This window comes from Chlamydotis macqueenii, chromosome 5, assembly GCF_036417535.1.
Source record: "Chlamydotis macqueenii isolate bChlMac1 chromosome 5, bChlMac1.mat, whole genome shotgun sequence".
In the NCBI taxonomy this organism is placed as follows: domain Eukaryota; kingdom Metazoa; phylum Chordata; class Aves; order Otidiformes; family Otididae; genus Chlamydotis; species Chlamydotis macqueenii.
The window spans coordinates 39,969,348-39,990,639 of record NC_141560.1 but is presented as its reverse complement, the minus strand read 5'-3'; the positions used below and the strand labels follow the sequence as shown (position 1 = coordinate 39,990,639).

Below are 21,292 nucleotides of genomic sequence, written 5' to 3'. Positions count from 1 at the left end.
TGAGACTTGATCTGTTGTCTTAATTACTACAGATATTATGACTGAGTCCAGCACTACTAACTGCTGCTTCTTAGGACAGACCTTTGGTTAAGTATCACAATGACAAGCTGATTTGAGAATACTTTGATTATAGCATGATGTTTTTAGATGCTTCTCATAAATCTCCACCATTACTTCAGCTTCCCTTTAAACTGTTATCAGTTTAAGCCCTAAATCACCTCCTGGTATTATCCTTTCTAGTGAATCCCTAAGTAGTTAATAAGCAGTAAGATCTAGAACAAGATGATTGTTCAGATGAAACCAACAAACAACTCTCCCACCATAGCTGCTATACTTGGCATTCATTGACTACATTATTGGTAGAAAAGCAAAGATTAGTGAGAAAAGGACACTTTTTTTTTTTTTAAAAAAAGAAAAGGTATTTAATAACACAGGTCTGAATAGAGCACGTGGTAAGAGGGGAACAGTTGACTGATAGCCAAACATTTTCTGCTTATAAATGCTACCTGTTTCCTCCTTTGCTCCTGCTAGCAATTAATTTATTGACACGTGGACACATATATTGTTGATCTGTGCATGTTTTGCACTGGAGCTCAACATTCCTGTGATCTTAATACAGCATGTAGATTCTGGGACTTGTCCTCTGGGGGCACTGAAACAAGGACTATTTACTACCTACAGAAAATCCCCTGTGAAAAGGATTACTAAATAGCTACTTTAATACTAGAGGTGTATAGCATGAGAGTACTGATCAAAGAGGGACAAATGTAATGCCTTTCCATCAGTGGAAGTCAAAATACACTGTTAGCATTTGAGATCTTTAGATGTGCCAGAGTGTGGACATAACTGTAGCAGGGCAGATTATATCACCAAACCAATGCAAAACAAGGAATGGGGTTTTTTTTTTTGGAGTGGAGTGAATAGTGGGACACAAAGATAACTTTAAGGAATGACTGCCTGCCAGCAGTTAACTTAAGATTTAGCGTTTGACACAGCCCAGCTGAGAAGATAGAACAGGAGGCAAAGGAGAAAAGCAAAGAAAGACAATGAGGGGGGCAAGAGTCAGTCACCAAAAAAAAAAAAAAAAAAGAAGTATGTGCTCCCCCAATTTCCTGTTTCCACTAAAAACATGGTTTATTTCCTTCTGTCTCATACTGGTGACAGATTGTGCAAAGTGTATGTGGAGAGCTGGCTGGAACATAGCTCACAGCCTGCCAAGGACCAAATGTGTAACAATTTCAAAATGACAGCAACACAGCCATTAAATATTTGATGAGGAAGTCTTTTAAGTCATAGATTTCAAATCCCCTTTTAAAGCAGGGGAAATATTTTATATTAATTTTACTCATTGAGAAACGTAAGCTGAGTGAGAATTTGCTTATCGAAAGAGTTGCAGGCTGTTACAGGCCAGAACTTAGAACTGAGTTTCTTTTATGAAACACTCAAGGCTTGTGATTAAACTGTCTATAAATTATGTTTTTCTCCCATAACATAGTTGTGTAAGGTCTTCGTTTCAGTCTTCACATTGGAAGGAAAGTAAGGTTCACCATATGAGGGTGTCTAGTAGCCTAATAAAATCTCACTGTCTTCCCCATAATATCTCCCATCTCCCCAGTGCAGGTTTGATCTGCGCTGCTGTATTACTGCTTACTTCCCCAGCTTGTTCCTAAGATGGCATTCACATCAGGTTGTAGCAAAATAATTCCTTTGAATGCAGGAAGAATTGGAGTGGGTTACATTCTACAGACTCCCGCTGTTTTCACTGGGCTCAGCTACCTAATTAAAGATCAAGTCAACTTCCCAGTGTTGAGATTCAGGATGAAATCTACCACATGCAAGGATGATCAGCCTATCCAGCAAGGAAAATTAAAGCTAAAAAAGTCAAAGCTGCTGAAAGAAAGGCAAGGCCACCTGGCAAAGTTTATGAAAGGCACACTCTCACTTGCTATGTGTGAGCTGCATAGTGTCAAGAATGTAATCATCAGTGTACATTTCAGACTAGGGGAACCAGTTCTCATTATGCTTTTGTCAGCTCAGAGAATGAGAAAGATGTGGTGTGAGCACTGGTCTGGATGCTGGAACTCATGAATTCCAATCCTGGTAATGACAAAAGATCACTGTGTGGGCAAGTCACTTAACCCTTCTGTGGTTCTCTTTTTTTCAGAAGTGAAATGAGAATAGTATTTCCCACTCAGGAATGTGGAGGAAGATTAATTAATGTTTGAAAAGCCAGTCTTGCAGTGGGAAGGGTTATATAAGAGCTAAGTGTTTATTAATGATCGCCCTTTTATAGAAACTACTTCTTAGCACAGTGATATGGTAGATTAATAAAGTGTGCTCTATCTGTAAAATAAGAGATTGGGGTGAATTCAGGAAGATTCAATCTGTTGGTGAAACCATGAAGTTCTGACTTAGCTTTTAGTCTTGCAAAGTCTCACTTAAGCCAGTGGTTCTTTTGCCTATTGTGATACCCTTTTTCCCCTCCAAAAGTCTAATTTGCTTGCGGAACAGGAAATCTCTGCAGTTTCAACTCATGGCATCACTTTGGACTTTTTCCGTGACAGAACATGGATTTGAGAGGTGTAAAAGTCTAGACACCAAGAAAAAAAAAGCTGCTGGAAGCTGCAAATCTTTGGTCCTACAAAGGATCTGCTGGGACTGTGTAAAGAGAACTACTTTGCCTCAGCCCTGGTTATAAAGTCCTCCAAATTCCTTTTTAGCTAGGCATGTCACAGCTTGCAGCCACCCTTGAAGGCCATCTGAAAGAGTTTTGGCAGTGGAAAGGGCTCAGTTACTGAATTACTACTGCGTCAGCTTACATTGACACTTCCTGGTTTTTTTCCTGGTGAGCTGATACGTTTTTGCTGGAGAAGGGCAAGTCTGCAGACCCATCTGATTTTCTATGCCATCCTAAACTCCGCAGATAAAATCCGTGCAGGATCCTGTAGGGAATGGAGGCAAGGCCACAGCCTTGGGACTTCCTGCAGGGAACGCAAGTTTCCTTCTGTGAATTGAGGGAAAAACATGCATGAGACCTATACTCAAGGACATGGTGCTTTTGTAAGGTTAACAAAAGTAGAGCTAGAATTGTTGGCATATTTTCAGGGACAGCTGAATGAAATAAAGTCTGGTAGAATTTTTAGAAATATTTTTGGTTTGAAATTTAAAACTCCCTCTAATAGGTCAATGGGACTGGGTTTTAGAGTTTATCTGGTTTTGCAGCTAGGTTAGCATTAACGCAGCATCAAGCTGTAGAAGGGCAAGATAGAGCTGGATAGTATATATTGTATACCTATTAACTCCAAATGCCGCCTCCTCTGTCAGTACAGCCCTGATCACCTGATAGTGCTCTGGAAATGATTTAAGTAGACTGAAGTCTTTGAGCAGTATCAGTAATTCATAGCAGAAGAATTGTTTTTTAACTTTTGTATTCAAACACACCCAAGTAAGGATGGTAGAGTAGGATACTTAGGATGATACTGCTAGAAGTGTAAATCTGTCTCTCTGTTCTAAGAAATGCTGTAACGTTTGTGTAATTAGAGGGAGTTATCTTTCTGAAATAATGTAAACAATGAGCATTTTGTAGCTGTCTCTGGTTTCATGGTTACTTTTGTGTTACGCTTTTTTCCGGCATTCAAAATGTGGAGACAAAGTCATACAGAACTGTGGGTATCTTGTTGTTTGGCTCTTTGTCAGCATCTGCTCCACTGTTTGTCCTTTGGTCTGTAGGACCACAGAGGAGGAGGAGTAGTTTGCCTCTCCAGAATGCATTAGAAGAATACATGGCTGGTGCTAGAAGAAGGGAGATGGAACTGACGTTTTGAGGAGAGCATGCATCTAACAGCAGTCTAGTTGTTCCAAATTTCTGGCAATAGAGTTAGGTTTACGTACAAAACGAGGGCAGATGCTTCAAGGAATGGATGTGCATATGTATGTGGGCATTTTATTTCTCCCCAGCTTTCCCCTCTCCCTGTTATGATGACTGTATGATCTTCATCTTGCAGAATGGAGAAGACTGATATAAAAGTATCTAATATTTCAGATCACTCATCTTACTGATATAATGAGGTTGTTTGACATGTTTCTAATAAGGCAAAGTATTTTCCTTCAGGGAGTTTGCAAATCAGACAGAAGAGACAGAGAATGAAATGTTACCATGCTAGGCTTTGATTTACAATTGTCTATCATCTATTCCAGAATATGGTCCATCAATTGGCTTTTTGTGAGTAGTAGAAGAAAAGTATAATAATGGAAGTTTTACTTAGATGTAAATGAATAGTTGGAGTGGGTCTTTTTTGAGAATTTTTTTTTTATGAAGCCTTATGGCATTCCCAGACTTAGGTGTTTGGGAAATGGGAAGTAAGTATCTATACACGTTGCAGGATACATTTTCAGGATTGGAGCTGAGTGAAGTTTTTAGGAGTGGATGGTGACTTTCCCCTTGGAGATTTTTTCAAGGGGTCTAAAAACAAAACAGAGAACTAGAGACTGCTGGGTTCTATTCTCTCTTCTGGCACCACTTCCTTCACCTTCCTAAGTAAGCTATGCAGGACTGACTACTGGGCATGATACTTATTCCAGTGTGAAATTGTTGAGGTTAAGTAAGCTAATAAAGTGACTGAAAATGTGACTAGGAGTAAAAATTTGCAGGAAGGGCACTAAACGACTTTGCTTTTGTTTCCTTTTTTTTTTTTTAAATGGCAATAATTGTATTTGGTAGATGAAATAGCTGTATAAAAGAAAATGGACATTCAGAGACTGCTTTGAAGATGAAAAGAAATAACTTTTAGAGACAATAGCATGAATTAAAAACTTTATAGAAGTTGAATTTGTGTAATGACTCTTATGATGAAGCTTGCTCTTGTGGTGAGCTCCCTGTGAAAATGTAGACCTTTCATCAGCATGAATTGTTTGATCACGTTCTTAATATCCGTGGACTTAGTCCTAAAATAAACAGAAGTTCAGAAGGAAGATTCTCTGCCATGCATTGTATTATTTATTGGGATGCTAGATATGAAGTATCACTAATACATGTTCTTCTAGCAAGAAACTGTGGATGATTTCTATCTTCTTATCTTGACTAGGAATCTGTGAATAAAGCTATTTATTGCCCTTTTACAGAAAGCCTTTTTTAAAAAAAAAAAAAACACCAACAAACAAACCAAAAAACCTCCACCCTAGTACTGTTTCCTTTTCTCAGAGAGCAGTAATGAAGAAAATAATGTCCTTTCTTCTCAGTCCAGTTCCCATTGCTGTGCATTGCGCAGCACCAACATCGGAGCTGGCATTTCATTTAATTTTATGTGCAATCTTGTTAATAATCTCAGCAGAGAGGATTAGGGCTGTATGAGCTGTGGAGACTGGATGTGCATTTGCCTAGGCCCGTAGGAAGGACTGCTGGCAGCATGGTGGGAAGAAAGCTTGTGTGGGGACAACTGGCTGCAGGGCTGCCCTTCTGTCATCTTTCACCAATATTAGTTGCAATAGTTTTGGGCAGGAGCATGGAGTGCGTGGTGCTGCTCTTGGGGGAGAAGGGAAGAAGCATTACTTGAGAGGATGCTGCCATTGTTGTAGATCACACTGACGTTTCCATTCTTTCTTCCCCTCCCTCATATCTCCTTTCCTCCCAGTTTGTGGCAAGCGTTACAAGAACAGGCCTGGGCTGAGCTACCACTATGCTCACACCCACCTTGCCAGTGAAGAGGGCGATGAAGCTCGAGAGCAGGAGACGCGCTCTTCCCCTGTCCACAGAAACGAAAACCACAAACGTGAGTAGTATTTTCCCTTTGCCTTTGAGGTCATTTTCAGGGATGTTGCCTCCACCCTGTCTTTGCCTTGTAGAGGCTGGCTTGATTGCCTGGCTCTGTTGTGAGTGATTGGGACCTGAATGCTTGGAGTTAATCAGCCGCAGCTCACACGGGTGCTGGCTCAGCTAGTCAGGAATTCATTTCAAAACCAGCATTATCTCTGCAGCAAGTCACTTTTCCATTACTGCTCCTGTGGGGAGGAGGTGGCAAGGAGAGGGGGGAAAAGAAGAGATGCCCAACCCGCCCATCATCAAGCAGCCTCCCACGGGCTATTAGCAGGGATGCCAAGAAATACGCATCCTGTTTGAGGGTGCTGACTTTGTTTTGCCTTGGAATAAGAGACATTTATTCATGTCTCAGTTTTTCAGGTATGAAATTCACAGCACCTGTCCCCCTTATCCGTGCATCTCCTCCGCAAATGACTTACCCTCAACTTTACTGAAAGCCACTTCTTAGTTATAGTTTGGGAAAATCTATGAAAAAGCATCAATACTGATCTGCAAGAAGGAGAGCTGGAACATGAGAGGAGAGGAGTGTTATGTGCGTAGACTCCCCACACTGGGACAGGGCTGAAAGAAATCTTAGTGGTCCAAATCACCCTATTTGTCTGTCTTGCCTCTGCTTTTTAGGCACAGAACTGGGAGTCAAGGAGACTGTGTTTTATTACTGATTTTTGCAAGTCTCTAAGCCCCAATTTCTCAGTTTTCCATGTGCAATACTATGTGATCTTTGCTTTCAACTTGGGATTTGTGTAGCTAGCTTTGTTCACTTTCAGAAAGTCTTTTCAGACCACCATGTGAACTCTGTCATTTTAGTTCAAAGTAATGAACAATGTGGACAAAGCAATAAAATGTTTATGGGGAAAAATATCCAGGCAAACACTTTCTAATACATTAAGAAGAACTGAAAGAAATATAGGAGTAGGAAAACCTTTTTCTTCTAAGCAGAATAATTGATAATTGTCCCCAGGGAGGTGTAGGAGGGGGTTTTCTTCCTCCAAAGCATCTGCTGCTAGCCACTGTCTCAGCTTCAAGGGCCGTTTAGTGTGATCCTATTTGGCAGTCCCTATGCTTCTGTCACTTTTATGCTCTACCTTTTAGTTATTCACATGTTTTGTAGGTTCACAGCAAAAGTAATTTCGACTCCTCCAGCTTGAGCTGTCAGTGCACTAAAAGCAACTGCTTGGCCATGCTGGAGAATGTCAGTGTTCAGCCAGTAGCTTTTGTTTACTTAGCATTTATATAATCTCTGTTGTTTTTTGTTTTGGTTTGTTTTTTTTTTTTCTGTGCCTGCAGTAGTCAGTAATAGTTGCGTATCGGAAAGGCATATTGCAAATCTGTATGGAATTAATATTGATAATGGGCTTGCACAGATGCCCAGACAGAGAAGGGTGGTGTCTCCTACCCTTCAGCTTGTCACAGAGGCCAAGGATAGTCTCAGTCCTTATGTTTCTAGTGCTTAGGAAATTATAGAAGATAGCAAGAAGAGGAGCTAGAAAAGCTGTGGTAAGGTTAGGAGCAGCTAGCCTTGGCCCAGGGAAAGAAAGGTGCGTTCTACACTATGGGAAGGGGTAGAGTGGGAGCTGCTCGGGCTTGTGTTCCCCCAGAGCTCCTGTGTGATGCATGTGGCAGAGGGAAGCTGCTGATGCACAGATCCTCAAACAGGTAGAAGTTTAGAGCCAGTGGGGTAAACCACTCTGAGGACTAAATTCCTGAGCAGAACGAATCTGCTTAACCGCCAGCCAGGAGCCAGTGAGGTATGGACAACAGCCATGTCAATGTGAAGATCACCCCTGGGGAAAATCCCAGATGCCGGAAGGTAACTGTCCCAAATGGCTTAGCTGTCGCAGTGGCTGTCTGTTCCTTTTTGCCTGCCTGTTTGTTTACAGCCTTGAGCTCAGATCTTGCATCTTTGCTCTTTTACTTGGTGATATTTAATTTATGCTGCCATTTATCTTCCATGTGAATGCTAATTGTCCACATTGCTAATGTGCAGTCATTAAATGGTCCCTTTGTACAGGGGGATGGTGGGGAGCCAGGGCATCAGATCCTTCCTCTCCCCTAAGAACTGCTAGGCATGTGTTATGAATTAGATTTGACAGGTCTGCAGTGTTGCAGGGCTTGGGCTTCAAGAATCCTCTCTGCATGGGCTTGCGGGTGGGGGGGAGGGAGGGAGGCAGGGAGGGAAGAGGTGGGGGGGGATGTTAATCCAAACAGCTAATCCGCAACCTACTGAACAGGAGGACGAGATATATGATATAGAACAGGGTCTGGTTATTTGCGTAGCAGTGTGTCAGAGAGATATGAGCAGCTTGATTTAGAAAAGGCAAGGCAAATTCAAACCGGCCAGTTGGAATTTGCCGTGCTGTGGGAGGTAAGCACTGGGTCAGCAGAGTTCAGGCGGGCGGGTGCAGTACGAACTTCCTTCCTTTGTACCCTTGCGCAGCCTCCGCTCCTTGCAGTACCTGCGATAACAGCAGCTGTGCTGATGCAGGAGCGAGCTTTCTGGAGTGAGGCTTCTGCAGGATTCCACTATTGATGCCAGCTCAAAAGCCAATGGCCTCTTATCTTCCTGCACACCCAGTCCCCGTTATCTTTACTCTTCTCCTCATGCACAGACCAATTTGGGTAATTCAGTAATTTATCCAGGGACTGGAAAAGACATGTAAATAGGAAGAACCTACCTGAAACTGAGAACCACTGAATAGGTGTGTATCAAAGAACAGGGACTGGCCCAAGCCCCAAGTCTTGCCTCCTTGGCACATCTCGCTGTCCTGGACTATTGAAGAAGATTTGTTTATTTACATTTCTCTCTCCTTCTGTCCTTCTTCCTCATTTATGGATTACCCTTTGCAACGTGGAAGATAGTTCAACAGTCTTCTCTGGCCTTTGCCTTTCCTAAAACATCTTAGCCTGCGCTTTGTTTGAGCTTTAGTTGCTTTGTTTGTGTGTCTTATCTAGCCCTGTGACACAGATAAATAGCCCTTCCTCAGTGCATGGTCTTGCCTCTGCCTACACATACATTTATTTTTGATCTACTCTCTGATTTTTTTTACCCAGGTATGAAACTGTGAAAAGGAAGTTATAGAAAACCTTTTAAAAAGTCAACTCCTCCCTTCCCCAACTCCACTGATTAAAAAAAAAATCTCACACCATTCTCGGCCTTTTTTACTGCTGGCTTTTCCTCCACATGTTGGCACCGAGAGCGTGAGATTTGTGAGCCCAGGGTGCATCCAGGCCTTCCACAAAACACCTGCTGTTTTATTCCATCTCACTCCATGGGTACAGGCCAGCTCTGAGGGCAGCTGGTGCTCACAAATTTTGAGACACTTCTGATACAGGAATTACATTAGACTTCCATCTATTGAGATGTGTGCGTGAATGAGTGTACTAGTATAAATACTCTTCCTTAATTCCTAGGAGAATAGGATAGTGTGTCTACATGGTGAAAAACTTCCTCTCCATTAAAGGAGAAGAGTTTTCAGTGGCATTTTGCTGTGTGAAACATTGTTTACAGGCAGCTGTGCAGTAAACAGCAACTGAACAGATCTTATGCCCACAAGCACTTTGGCCAATGGCAATCCTAAATAAAACATATCGCATGGGCTGTCGCTGGCCTAGCCGCCACGTGCAGGTTGGTCCATCCTGCAGTACCTGCAGTTAATGAGAATGCAGTCCTGTGCCCTCTTGTCACTCTGCTAGCTTGCACATCTGACCTGCAAAGCCACCTGTGTACGTTATTTCGTGGCATTAGCCAGTTGTACCCAGTTCCAATGCAGATTTTATGATGTGGATAAATCTCTCCTGGAGAGACCAGCCAAAGTTGTTTGTGTACTCTAAGCATAATTGGATACCCAGTCTCCAGAGATAAAAAATTAATGTGCTAACCTCAGTGTGCCTCCAAGCTGTCCTCCAGCTCCCCCACACAGTCATCTTTGAAACATTTTTATTTCCATCCAGGCAGGGGGCTGGCCATGAATAAATGACGAGAGTCAGCCCCTCAGTTGGAGACGAGCTGTTTGTTCCTCTCCACAAGCGGCATCAATTTGAAAAGCTACATCAGGCCTACTTTTTCCCTGCCTTAGTGCCGAGCCTCGCTGGGGCCATGATGGGAACTGCTTCTGAATGCAAGGATGCATCAATGCTCACCTTGCGACAAGATACCCTGCAGCAAGTGCCTTTTCAGTGAAAATATGTACATTACCTTGAGTTGACTTCTCATTAGTTTAATCTGTTCAGTTTTTTTCCCTTCCAGATCTCATTTTCCTAACAAAATGGAGTCAGAATACTAAAAGAAACAGTGGTGATTGCAGAATTTGGAACTGTGTAACGATTTTCACTCAAACCCTGTTTGCAGCTGTAAATTTCTCAGAATTTTCTGCCTGTGTTTTAGGATACTGAGGAAAAAAACAGATCTGTTGTTTAGAGTTTTGGAATACTGGAAAATCCCAAACTTGTCTTCTATGTACAGGGACCCATAGGGGACTTCTTGTTGTTTCGTTTAGACTTTCAGGGGGGTTTTGGTAGTTTGAGGAAATTTTTTATATACTGCCTGGCCAGGACCTGAAATGTTGTTGTCAATGTGCAACTCTCATTGAAGAGAAGCACCTAGTGCTTCTCAGTAGTTTATGGGAACATGTTTCCAATTTGACTAATTAGTTTTTGAAAATCTTGTGTTGCTTCAATAACATATCAGCTCTTGAGACAGAATGATATCATTTATGTATTTATTTTTTTTTCTTTCTCACTGTCTCCTTGTTTTGTTTTTTTTTTTTCTCTCTGTAGAATTTGAACCAAGTAAAACCCAAAAGTTTTGACTGAATTTGAACTTAGGTCATCTGCTTTCTCACACTCCTCCACTGAGAAATTTACAGATCCAAAGCCTACCACATGTCGCAGGGACCCATTGCATGACACTGGCAATTCTTACGTGAATAGTGAAGGATGCTGCTGGATGGGGCTGTGTATTGAGCACTATAATCCCTCCTTGAGTTCCCTGAGCTGATGGGAACGATGCATTTCAGTGGCCAGATGCCAAGTCTCAGGAGAGGTACCCCTCAAAATCAGGAAATCTGTATGATAACACATCGGACTCTTTTGTCTGCCTTTCTATTCTGTATCTCCTACTGTTTATTGTCATGAGGCACTGGACAGTTGCAATGATTTATTGTGAGAAGTGAAATTTTGACCTATACTTTAGGTGATCCTGCAGAAGACTCTATAAGATCAGTGCACAGACATTTCTATGAAGTGCTGCCTTATAGTGCAGGAATGCTGATTCCCCAAATCTGTGAGATCTGATGTATTTTCCTAGCTGTGCCTTCCACTGCCCACCTTCCAGCTCATTCATTAGCTGTTCAACTTAAAAGCCATACCGATTCCTATAAAAAACATGATCAAATGCTCTTCCTTCTCCCACATTCACAGGCTTCTCCTACAGATGTATCTCCTTCTTCTAGCACTTCTTGTAGCTTGTAGTGCTCCTTGGCCATGCAGGGACTGCAGGAAAGGCAACCTGTCAGAGTTGTTGCACAAAGGCAACAGCTTCTTCTATCCCCGCAGCACCAACTAATGCAAAGAGGAGATAAAATCCAGTTCTTAAGGAGAACTGGTGATACTTTGGGTGGGTGGTTTGCAGCAGCTCTCTCAGTAGCTCTCTCAGCCTGCTTCTCTGGCTGCCAGCAAAGGGCATGCCCGTGCAGTGCGGGCTGTTTTGCTCAACTCTGGGAACAGAATAGCAGCCGTTTCCCAGTGCTGCACCCAAGTTCAGAGCTTATTCGATTGAATACAGTGCCCCATGGACACAGATATGCCGCTACCAACCTAAGCTGTGCTTACAGCCTGCTGGAAGGTCTCTGTATCTAGTGCTCCAACACTTCCCAGTTTGTGGTTAGCCAATGTGCTTATCTCTGGTGTTAACAACAGAGTAAACATGCCCAGAGAGACTGGCCATTTCCTCTCATTCAGTTTGATTTATGTTTGTTTTTTTTTTCCTGGAAAACTGCAATGAAAAAGCCCTGCACTTAATTCATTGGCGAGGAGGCCGCAGAAATGACTGTGCGCATCTCTGCCTGGCTGTGTGCATATGAGAGAGTAAGAGCCTTGAATGCATTTCAGCTGTGCTTGGCCTGTTCCTCACCACACCAGGGTTGTATATATGTTTTTCTGTTACTGAGCACAGAAGTACCTCCACAACCCACCTCTCTGACTCTCACCAAGGCTCATTACGCCCAGGCAATGACCGGGGCAGAAGTGGGTATGTGCCCAACAGGGCATCTCCCTCCTCTTCCTTCAAGAAAAGCCACAGTCCAAGTGCTGCTTTCCCTTTCCCTTCTCCTTCAAGCCTTTTTAAAATTTAATTATCACATTGTAATTTCTTGCACAAGCCTGACTATCCTCCACCGATGCGTTTGGAGCAGCAAATGAAGGGGGCCGCACTGTGATTCCTTACACTTGAGAGGTGAAGCAGTAACAGGTGGCAAGGCCGGTGGCCATGGAGGCGGGCCAGGCCTGCCAGGGATGAGTGCTGGTGGCGGTGGAGGGGCAAGGGGGACAAATGAAGGCACATGGGGGCACTTAGGCTATAGATTGGGATTGTATCTCAGCAAGTCCTCCAAGGGCCTTGATGACTGCAGGCTCAGGCTCTTGGCTGGTGTTTTGCCGCGCAGGCGGCCAAATGTTAGACTTGCACTTCAACAGCGAGAAAAAGGGAGGCATTGGAAAGGAAAACTGGGCCCCTGTCTCAGACAGAGAGTCTTGTAGATTAAAAAAAAAAAAAAAAAAAAATCCACCCCTTTTCCTCTATCGCAAAGTTCATTGACTTGATTCAGGCTTACATGCGGGTTCCTGTGGTCTCTATTGTGCTTTGCAAATTTTTGTTGCAAACAGAGTAAATGGCCTGATTCAAAGCCTTTTGAATTGAATTGAAAACTCGAGTGGACTTTATTCGTTTTGGATCAAGCCCAGAAGAAACAGGTAAGAGCTGGACAAAGCGTGCTAGGAAAAATCCCTTTGGGAGCGCATATATGTCTGACTATAGTCAATTCATTGTAATAATTTAAATAAATGATGCACAGGCCCCAACTTGACAGGGGGATGTGCACTCTACTTCTCATTCTCCGCTGCCTTTCCAGTACTGTAGATATAATAAAAAAATAGGATAAAATGCTACCAAATATAGATGCACAGCTTAAAACACGGTTAAGCATAATACTTAAGGTTAAGTAGCACCTACAGGCTGAAGAAATGTATGTGACTGTGATTTGGTATCAAAACCCAGAAAAATCAGATTTTCTTTTAAGCACTGGTTCCAGCTCAAAGTTATTAAAGATCATGATCCAAATAATCAAAATAACTTCACTTAGAAAACAGAAAATTGAAAAACTACAAGGTTCTATTTATTTGGGAGTTTATCTATATGTTTTTAAGTGTCACATTTTAAAGGAAAGCTATTTAAAATATCCATATTCTGAGTTTTCTGATTAAAAAACAGGGACAAGAATTGCTTCTTCTGAACTTGCCTTCCATTCAAGATATACTCTGCAGCCACGAAAGCTAGAAAACTGAGATTCTTACTGAGTCTTGTGGCTCCAGGAGATGATGTAGAAAAGAATAACCCTAATTTCTTGATATTATTTCTCTAGAAGCAGCTTTCTTTTATTATTAAACTGAAACCATGAGGAAGAGAACTTCCTGGTTTTTTGATTACTTGAGGAGGGGAGAAGGGAAGCTAGAACTCTGTTAGAGCCCCTGCCTTCAAAATCAAGAAATGTATAAACTCAGTCAATTTGTTTAGCTTTGTAGATTTTGTCTACAGAGCAAAGTTACTGTGTGATATACTACTGAATTTATTTAATTTACAGTACTTATTTTGCAAGAAGACTCCTGTGAAAGATGGTACCATATTTTAAGTTGGTTTTTATTCTGCTTAGCTTTATATAGTTTGAAATTAACTTGATTAGGGTAAGAAGAAAAAAAATGTATTTCAGAATAAGTGCATACCAAATTTATTCTGAAATATTTACTTCATTCTCAGTCTGCATCCGGTCTTCACATGAATCAGCTTTCAGATACAGAGAAACTATCATATGAACTGTGCAGATACTTCTATGTCTCTCCTTAATCCATTTTAAAAGTATTTGTAAAATTGTGTACTCTATTTATTTTTGGGCAGATGTAGAAGAAGAGAGGGCCTTTGATGAAACTAGAAAGCAACACCCAGTTGAAATGACACGAGGCACTGATTTAAATACACCCCCTATGAGCATACCTTAGCTCAGGCAGTATTCCTCAAAGCTCCTCAGAGCTTTTGATCTGTTGTTGCAGTTTGTAACCTAAGAGAAAATCAGAGAAGTTTAGAGTAAGTTAGGACAACATTATGGTTGGTTTTCAAGGCTTTGCTTTAAAACAGTTTCTGATTCTGGGTGAACATTTTTTAGACAAAATGTTTGGTTGTAGTCACCTGATCCAAGTGACTGAGGTAGCAGTGCATTCTCATTAGCTGAGCTACGGTCTGTCTTAAGCTAGCACCTTCTACTTTGTGATTAACATGTGTGAGAAGTGGATACCTAGTTAATTACTATGTCTCAGATGAAAAGCAGCTACACTTTTGTGCCTAGTAATTTAATTGCTTTCACTTGTAAATCCATTCCCATACTTATTTTTGTAAGTAATTTTATTGATTAAGGGGTGAGATTAGGGTTGGGCTTTTGGTGCATGATACCCCTTCTCATGAATATTGCACATTATATCTTTCTATCTTTGCTTTGTTTCTTAATTCCCTCATCATTTGTGAACTACAGTAAAATAGAATTAAACACTCCAAGGACGTACACAAAAAAAAAGTCATTTGAAAGTAAGAACTCTGCTTACTATCATCTGGAAATCTCTTTATTCTCAAACCTTCTGTGATTTAGCCTGAGGCTTAATTCACTGTACAGTACTGATCAAGAAAATAAGCTTGAGTCAGGTTTGATTCTAGTTTTTGCACCTGTTAGAACAAAAAAACATTGCCTGGCTTATTTGGCTCTAGAGATACATCATTTAAGACATTGTTGATGTAACCTCAGGAACTTCTCATCTGTGTATGACTTCTCAGGCCTGACATCTCTATCACACTCAACTGAGCCAGGTCCATATTTATGAGTGACAAGCAACAGACGAGCACATAGGCACTCACATTAAAAATTAAATTAAATTGTAAGAAAAGAAGAAGAAAAGAAAATAAAAAGGAGGTGATCAAAACTGATGCTTATTCCCTTGCCAGTAGTCTAGGAGAATCCCTTCAGCTTCCTCACAGTCAGTGAACACCCTCCACCTGTCCCACACACCGCAGGCGAATTGATCAGTGTGTGTTTTCACAAGGTCCCTTGTCCCATTTCCAGTTTGACAGTCAGTGATCTTAAGGCTGTAAGCTGCATTGGAAAATTTTCAGTCAGTATATGCAGAGTATTAAAGCAATTATACTATTCTGAGCGATGGTAGAAGTGGAGCTCTTTCCTACGTCCGCTGGCCGCCACCTTGAATGCTTGTTTTTATTTGTGGCCTCACCACAGAATTGTTGTGTGTTCATGAGTAAGCCAGTTCATCACTCTGCCTCCAAGTCTTTCAGCTGTAAAATACAATGCTGCCTCCTCACCACGAGGCTTAATTACGGCCCAGCAACACTTTGATTACAGTCAGTGGCCAAAGAGGCTTTTGACCTCGCTGAGGCTTAATATTAGGATTTTAGTATCTGTAAGGCACTTTAAGAAACTCAGATGAAAGGTGAAGTAACATAATGAGGAACAAAAAAAAATATCACTGAATGTTGAGCTTGCTGAGTTTGCAACGCACATGGCCTGTCTGTAGATGCAGCACAATATAAAGAAGTAATTACTTAACTTTTCCAGAATGGGGCTGTAGTGGGAAAAATAAATGCTAGGGAGATCTGCTTTTTATACACAAAATATGTACAAGTAGCAACTTTATGATCATTTTGTTACAGCTCTTAAAATGAGCCAGTGCGCTAGGCTTCCACCTGGTTCCTGTTCTTTTTTTGCTTACCTTGCATGCACGTATTAAATGCCTCTCTGTGAACAGGCAAAATGCTAACCTAACACTGGGAGCTTCTCTGGGTTTCGGAGAACTGGGGATCTGCTAATCGGGACCATTTCAGGGCAAAGCCCATTGTTCACTAAATACTGTTAGGGACTCAGCGACCATGCGGGAAGAAAGTGATGTGTTTGCAGTCTTAAGAGTTTGAATTTTTTTCTTCATTTCAGCTTACCTAAAATCTCTCAGTTACCAGTCTCCAAAAAGCTCAGCTAATCAACAGCTGGAAGTAAATGAATAACTAGATGCACCCAAAACAGAAAAGCAGACTGAACTTGGAGGAAATTTTAATTTTAAGTGTATGTCTTGGACTGCTACCAGAAGCCCTTTAGAATGTCATTGTTCTTTGGGGGAAATTTGGATGTGGACAAAAAGTCCATTAATAAAGGCTGTCAAAACATCTGTTAAAAATCTGCAAGTTACAAAATATGCATTAAAAAGATAATTAAATATAGATGGTACAGTTTAAAGGTCTTAATTTTCTAGTTTGTAGAAATCTTCATGGGATAGGATTAGGCCAGATATACCACTGAAATTTTAAGTTAAAAATGGAGAAACAAAGACAAAGACCAACCATTCTCCACCACTCCCCTCTCCCTTCCCCAGTTGCTAGTTAGAGTGTGCAGGAACAAGAAATTTTCCCTCTCTGGAGAGCGGAGGAGAGAAATAGCAGTTGTGAGCAAGAAAAAAAGCACATTGCTGTTCTGCTCAACTAATAGGAATGCAGAAGACCTCTGCCCTTCTCTCCTTTCTAGGGGAAGTGCCTCCTCCTCTGCTTAAGACCCAGTGCGTGCCTGCTCCTTCCCAACTATTCCTAGCTGGAAAATAAGAATGTAATTTCCGTCCTGTTTTTTCTTGGCTGAAAGTGTTTGTAACTCTGCCGGCTGGGCTGTCTGCTCCGGGCTGACTCCTTGCACCTGTGCTGGGTTCTGGGGTGATGCTGGACCTGCTGCCCATGGGACATGCAGTCTGCTGCAGGTAGCTTAACCCTCGGGTGAACTGCCCACAAATGGCTTTGCAGTGAATATTCATGGACGTTTGAACCAACTTCTTGTCTAAGGACACCTTTCCACTTTGAGATGTGATCCCCAAAAAAGCTACTCAAAATAAAACCAGTTAAGGCTACCTATTCCCCCATCTCCTTGCTGTTGGTTTTCCAGTTTTGGGGAATGCATTTTTCCTTTCTGAATTTGTATTTTGTGGGTTTATGATTATGACTGCTGTCTGAAAAACCAGGCTTGGCTCACTAACAGTGTAGGTCTAATTCTGCATTAGGCATTGTTTCTATGCCTCTGCGTGTTACAAAGTCCCTGACCTTTACAGGGATCTCTGGCAGCAGGTCCTTGTGAGGGACCAGCGTGGCTGGCATTACAAAGGAAATAATGAAGTGCATTTCAGGCAAAATAGATGTAACATAGGGTGCACTTAAAATGGAGGTGATTTACATGGTTCACTTTTTGTTCTAATTGACAATATTTTGTGAAGACTGTGGCCTGCAAACTCACTGAGCTAACATGATGTCAAGGAGAAAGCAGAAATGTCCAAACTGAATGCTCTTTTAAGTAAATCTGATTTCTAACCTGACTGCAGCCCAGAAAGGACCAGACGGGGTCATCATTCCCAATAACTACTGTGACTTCTGCCTCGGAGGCTCCAATATGAACAAAAAAAGTGGCCGGCCTGAAGAACTTGTATCATGCTCAGACTGTGGGCGCTCTGGTAGGTGACTCCTTCTTGCAACTTTCTTGTTCAAAGACATTTGTGTGATTTGTGTTTTGCTCCTTCTGAAGATTTTGAAGAAAGGCAGCACATTTGGGAGGGGATAGAAGATGAGGTCTTACCTCTTGTCTGGGTTTGTGGGAAAGGATGATTGGGAAATCTTCTGTCATAAAACCGATTGTTGGATTCACATTTTTAAACTAATGGGGTCCTACAAAATAATAAAGTTCTAATGTATTTATTGGCTTCTGTGAACATTGGTGCATGTACTAGTTGTTCTTCAAATGGAAGGAGAAAATCTTATGACAACGTTAAAGAATGGGTTCTGTCTTCAAATGCTGCAATTACGACTATAAATTACTTACAAGATTTATGAAAGTTGCATGGCAAGCATTTCCATTGATTACACATTTCATGCATTTCTTCATCCAAAAAAGAAAGAGGGAGGAAATTACAGGGTAGGGATGGGGGTAGCTGTCAAGAATTATCCTCTTACAAGATGACTATCATTAATTTTGCTTAAAGAGGAATTTATTTCTCAGTTTTCTTCCCTCCTCTCTTTTTAAATGTAGGCAATTGTGTCTTTCCCATTCTGAATTGTCTTTATTTCTGGTATTTCTGGACTGTTGTTTTCTTCCTTCCTTTCTTCCTTTTTTTTTTTTTTTTTCTTTCTTTCTCTTTTTTGGGAAATGTTATCCCAACTGAGCAGATATTTATAACTCACATGGGAGGTGCTGGCGGTGGCAGAGGGAATGGGAAACCTTTAACAACTGCGTATTCCAGCTTTGGGCCAAGTTCCCAGTTGTGATATTTCTGGACAGTGGTGATACTAGTGGTGATAAGACTATCACACAGAAATGTGAAAACCAAAGAGACCTTGAAGTTCAGTATTGCTGCTGCTGCTTCTGTACTGTAGTCACTGAAAGATGCCTGTTGCTTGATGGCTGAAATGTGATGTGGACGGTTCTCGTGCCGAGGGAACGGCCTTTTTATGCTCCCGCTGAAATTCATAATAAGCCTCTTACCACTTTCAGTGGGAGCAGGATGAGACTCTCACTGACAATTTGCTTTCTGCAGTTGTTGTGACCTTTGAAGATATTCTGAAGTGATACTTACTGGTCACCAGAGGACCAGTGGCAACCCCTTCAGTTTTCTCCAGGGGCGTCCTTACGAATGCTGTGCAGTCATGGGCATGGACCTTTTAGTGTATACATGTTTGCTTCTTAATAACTGAAGAGGGAAGCTTCAGTGGTCTGTGATGCCATCTTGGAAGATCGTTACCCTTCCCCTTGATTGTTATAGTTCAATATAACTCATTTCAGCATTGTCCTGATATGACAGTGAGATGGATCCATTTTTTGGGGGCTATTTAAACATTGCTATGGTGATTATATTGGAATGTAACACAAATACATTAATTCCCTTGATTCCATAGTGTGATGGAACAAGTAGATTGGCATGTAACCTAAATTGTGCAAAATAATTTCCATTAAATGCTGTCCTTGTACAAATTCTCACCCACCTGGGTTGTTCACAGGGGTCTGCAATGGTGTGACTGATGTGTGATGAAAGTGATTAAGGCACAACCACACAATAATCTGTAAACTAAAACAACAAAACCTCTTTGGTGGCCGCCATTTTTCTCTTTCTTGATAACGGAGAACATTTTCATTATACTGAAAGAGAGGTCATGGAAATTACATTGTTTCTTCCCTTCACAAAGTCACTAAAATCACATCTCTACAAGGTGGTTCATCTGCCAATTATTTTGTTATATCAATTTTCTTTTTGTGAACAGGATTTAATTCTTCGTGTCTTAAGCAATGCAGTGTACTTGTTATAAGGCTGATTCCTGTAGCTGGAGCGGAGACCAAACAGTTGGTTACTTAATACCATACTACTGTTTCTGAATAATAAAATAGCTGTTCCCTAAAATCTCACACTTTCATTTCCCTGGGGCACAAGAGACATCTTTTTCTCTACCTTTCCTGGAGAGAGAAGGCTATACTATTAATCACAAAACATGTTTGATTGAAGGAGAATATAAACCTCAGTTTTGCAGGTTTCGGTATTTAACTTCTCTTTTTAAGAGTCTTCTTTTTATTGTCATTGTTGTTGTTGCTGCTATTGATGTCCTGTGTGGAGAGTTTCCTGTTCCATATCGAAAGATGGATTGACTCACACACATTTGAACTTTTCAGTGTTCCCCAAAACAGGTCACTTCTTATCTTAGTTGTTTTAGTTGTTGAACTGTATATATTTGTTTTGAGGTTTTTTTATTTTTGAAGGACATGCCATGAAATTGGAATAAAAGCACTTGTTTTGGTTACTTTCGCTTAGTCTTCAAAATGTATTTCATTTATCTACAGAAAAGGCTCTTTAGGATAAGGTGAAGGACAGGGATAAAAAATAGTCCTGAGGTTGATGAGCTATCTAGTAGGGTACATTTCTATAGCAGTAAATTTGTGACAGTTGATGCCACTGTGAAGGACAGTTATTGTGCTTAGAGCTAACGGTGTCTGATTACTTATATGGTCTAAAAAGTCTTTAAAAGTTGATCTAAGTAATCACGAGGAAATATTTAAATGTCTTTTGAAGAGAGGAAAACATGATTAACCCTTTCGCTGCCATAGCTATGGGCACCTGTGGTGTTTGCAGATTTTTTTTCTTTGAAAAAGAAACTGATCCTTTCTTATTTTTCTTACTGCAGTTCTACGAAACTATGTTGTTGAGGTGCGCGGGCACATACAAGCACACACCTGTGAGCTCAATAGTCTGAATTGTTTAATAATAATGATGATTAAAAAAATTATGATGATGATGCCTGTTGCTTAACCCATGTGCTGATATATTGATCATACATGTCAGCTCATTTGGGAAGAGAAGGCAGGAGGGACGAAGCAGCGCCAGCACGCACTACGGAGGACTTGTTCGGTTCCACGTCAGAAAGCGACACCTCGACCTTTCATGGCTTTGACGAGGATGATGCAGAAGAGCCTCTCTCAAGCCGAGGAGGTGGCTGTGGTGGCAGCTCTCCCTCTGCAGACAAAAAGGGTGGCTGCTAAAATAACTAAAAAGACACACAAACTCTGAGAGATTTGCTGTCCTTTTTACAACTAGGATTGTTATTACCTTTTTCTTTTTTTTTTAATGTTAGGTCCTTGGGGTTTTGTTTTTTGGTTTTTTGTTGTTGTTATTTTTGTTGTTTTCCTGTGGGGTGTACACTGAAAGCACAAGCGTTTAAAGCTCGACAACTACTTTGAAGAGACAGAAGGTTTTGATTTTCCTGTTATTTTTTTCATTTTAATTTGTTTTCCTCCCACCTCCCCCCCTTCTCTTTCTCTCTGGAAACATAAAAGGTGGATTTAATATTTTTTTTAATAATGAGCAGAGTTGATTTTCTTGTCTTTTAATATATATATCGGCAAACCATGAAAAATACAGATGGGTTGGAGAGCAGAAAGCAAACCCAGATAGGTTTTTTTAATTATTATTATTTATATATTCTATATATTATTAGAAAAACTACTTTTTAAATAAAAATACAAAAAAAACAAAAAAGCAATGGATGTCTACTTGATAATAGAACTGTTTCTAGAGAACCACTGTGGGCGGACTCTGTCAGAGGACAAGGAAACCCTTGATGTGATGGCTTCTGCGTTTTGAGATTTTGCA

The 21,292-nt window shown here is 41.1% G+C and overlaps 1 protein-coding gene across 1 annotated transcript in view; it reads left to right on the top strand.

Annotated features, from left to right (window-relative positions):
* Positions 1–21,292, top strand: part of DPF3 (double PHD fingers 3) — a 163,903-nt gene that overhangs the window by 116,581 nt on the left and 26,030 nt on the right. Inside the window, exons 9-10 of the mRNA XM_086749496.1 lie at positions 5,631–5,768; positions 17,489–17,617. Of these exons, the coding sequence (XP_086605622.1) occupies positions 5,631–5,768; positions 17,489–17,617 (267 nt within the window). The remainder of the gene's footprint in view (positions 1–5,630; positions 5,769–17,488; positions 17,618–21,292) is intronic.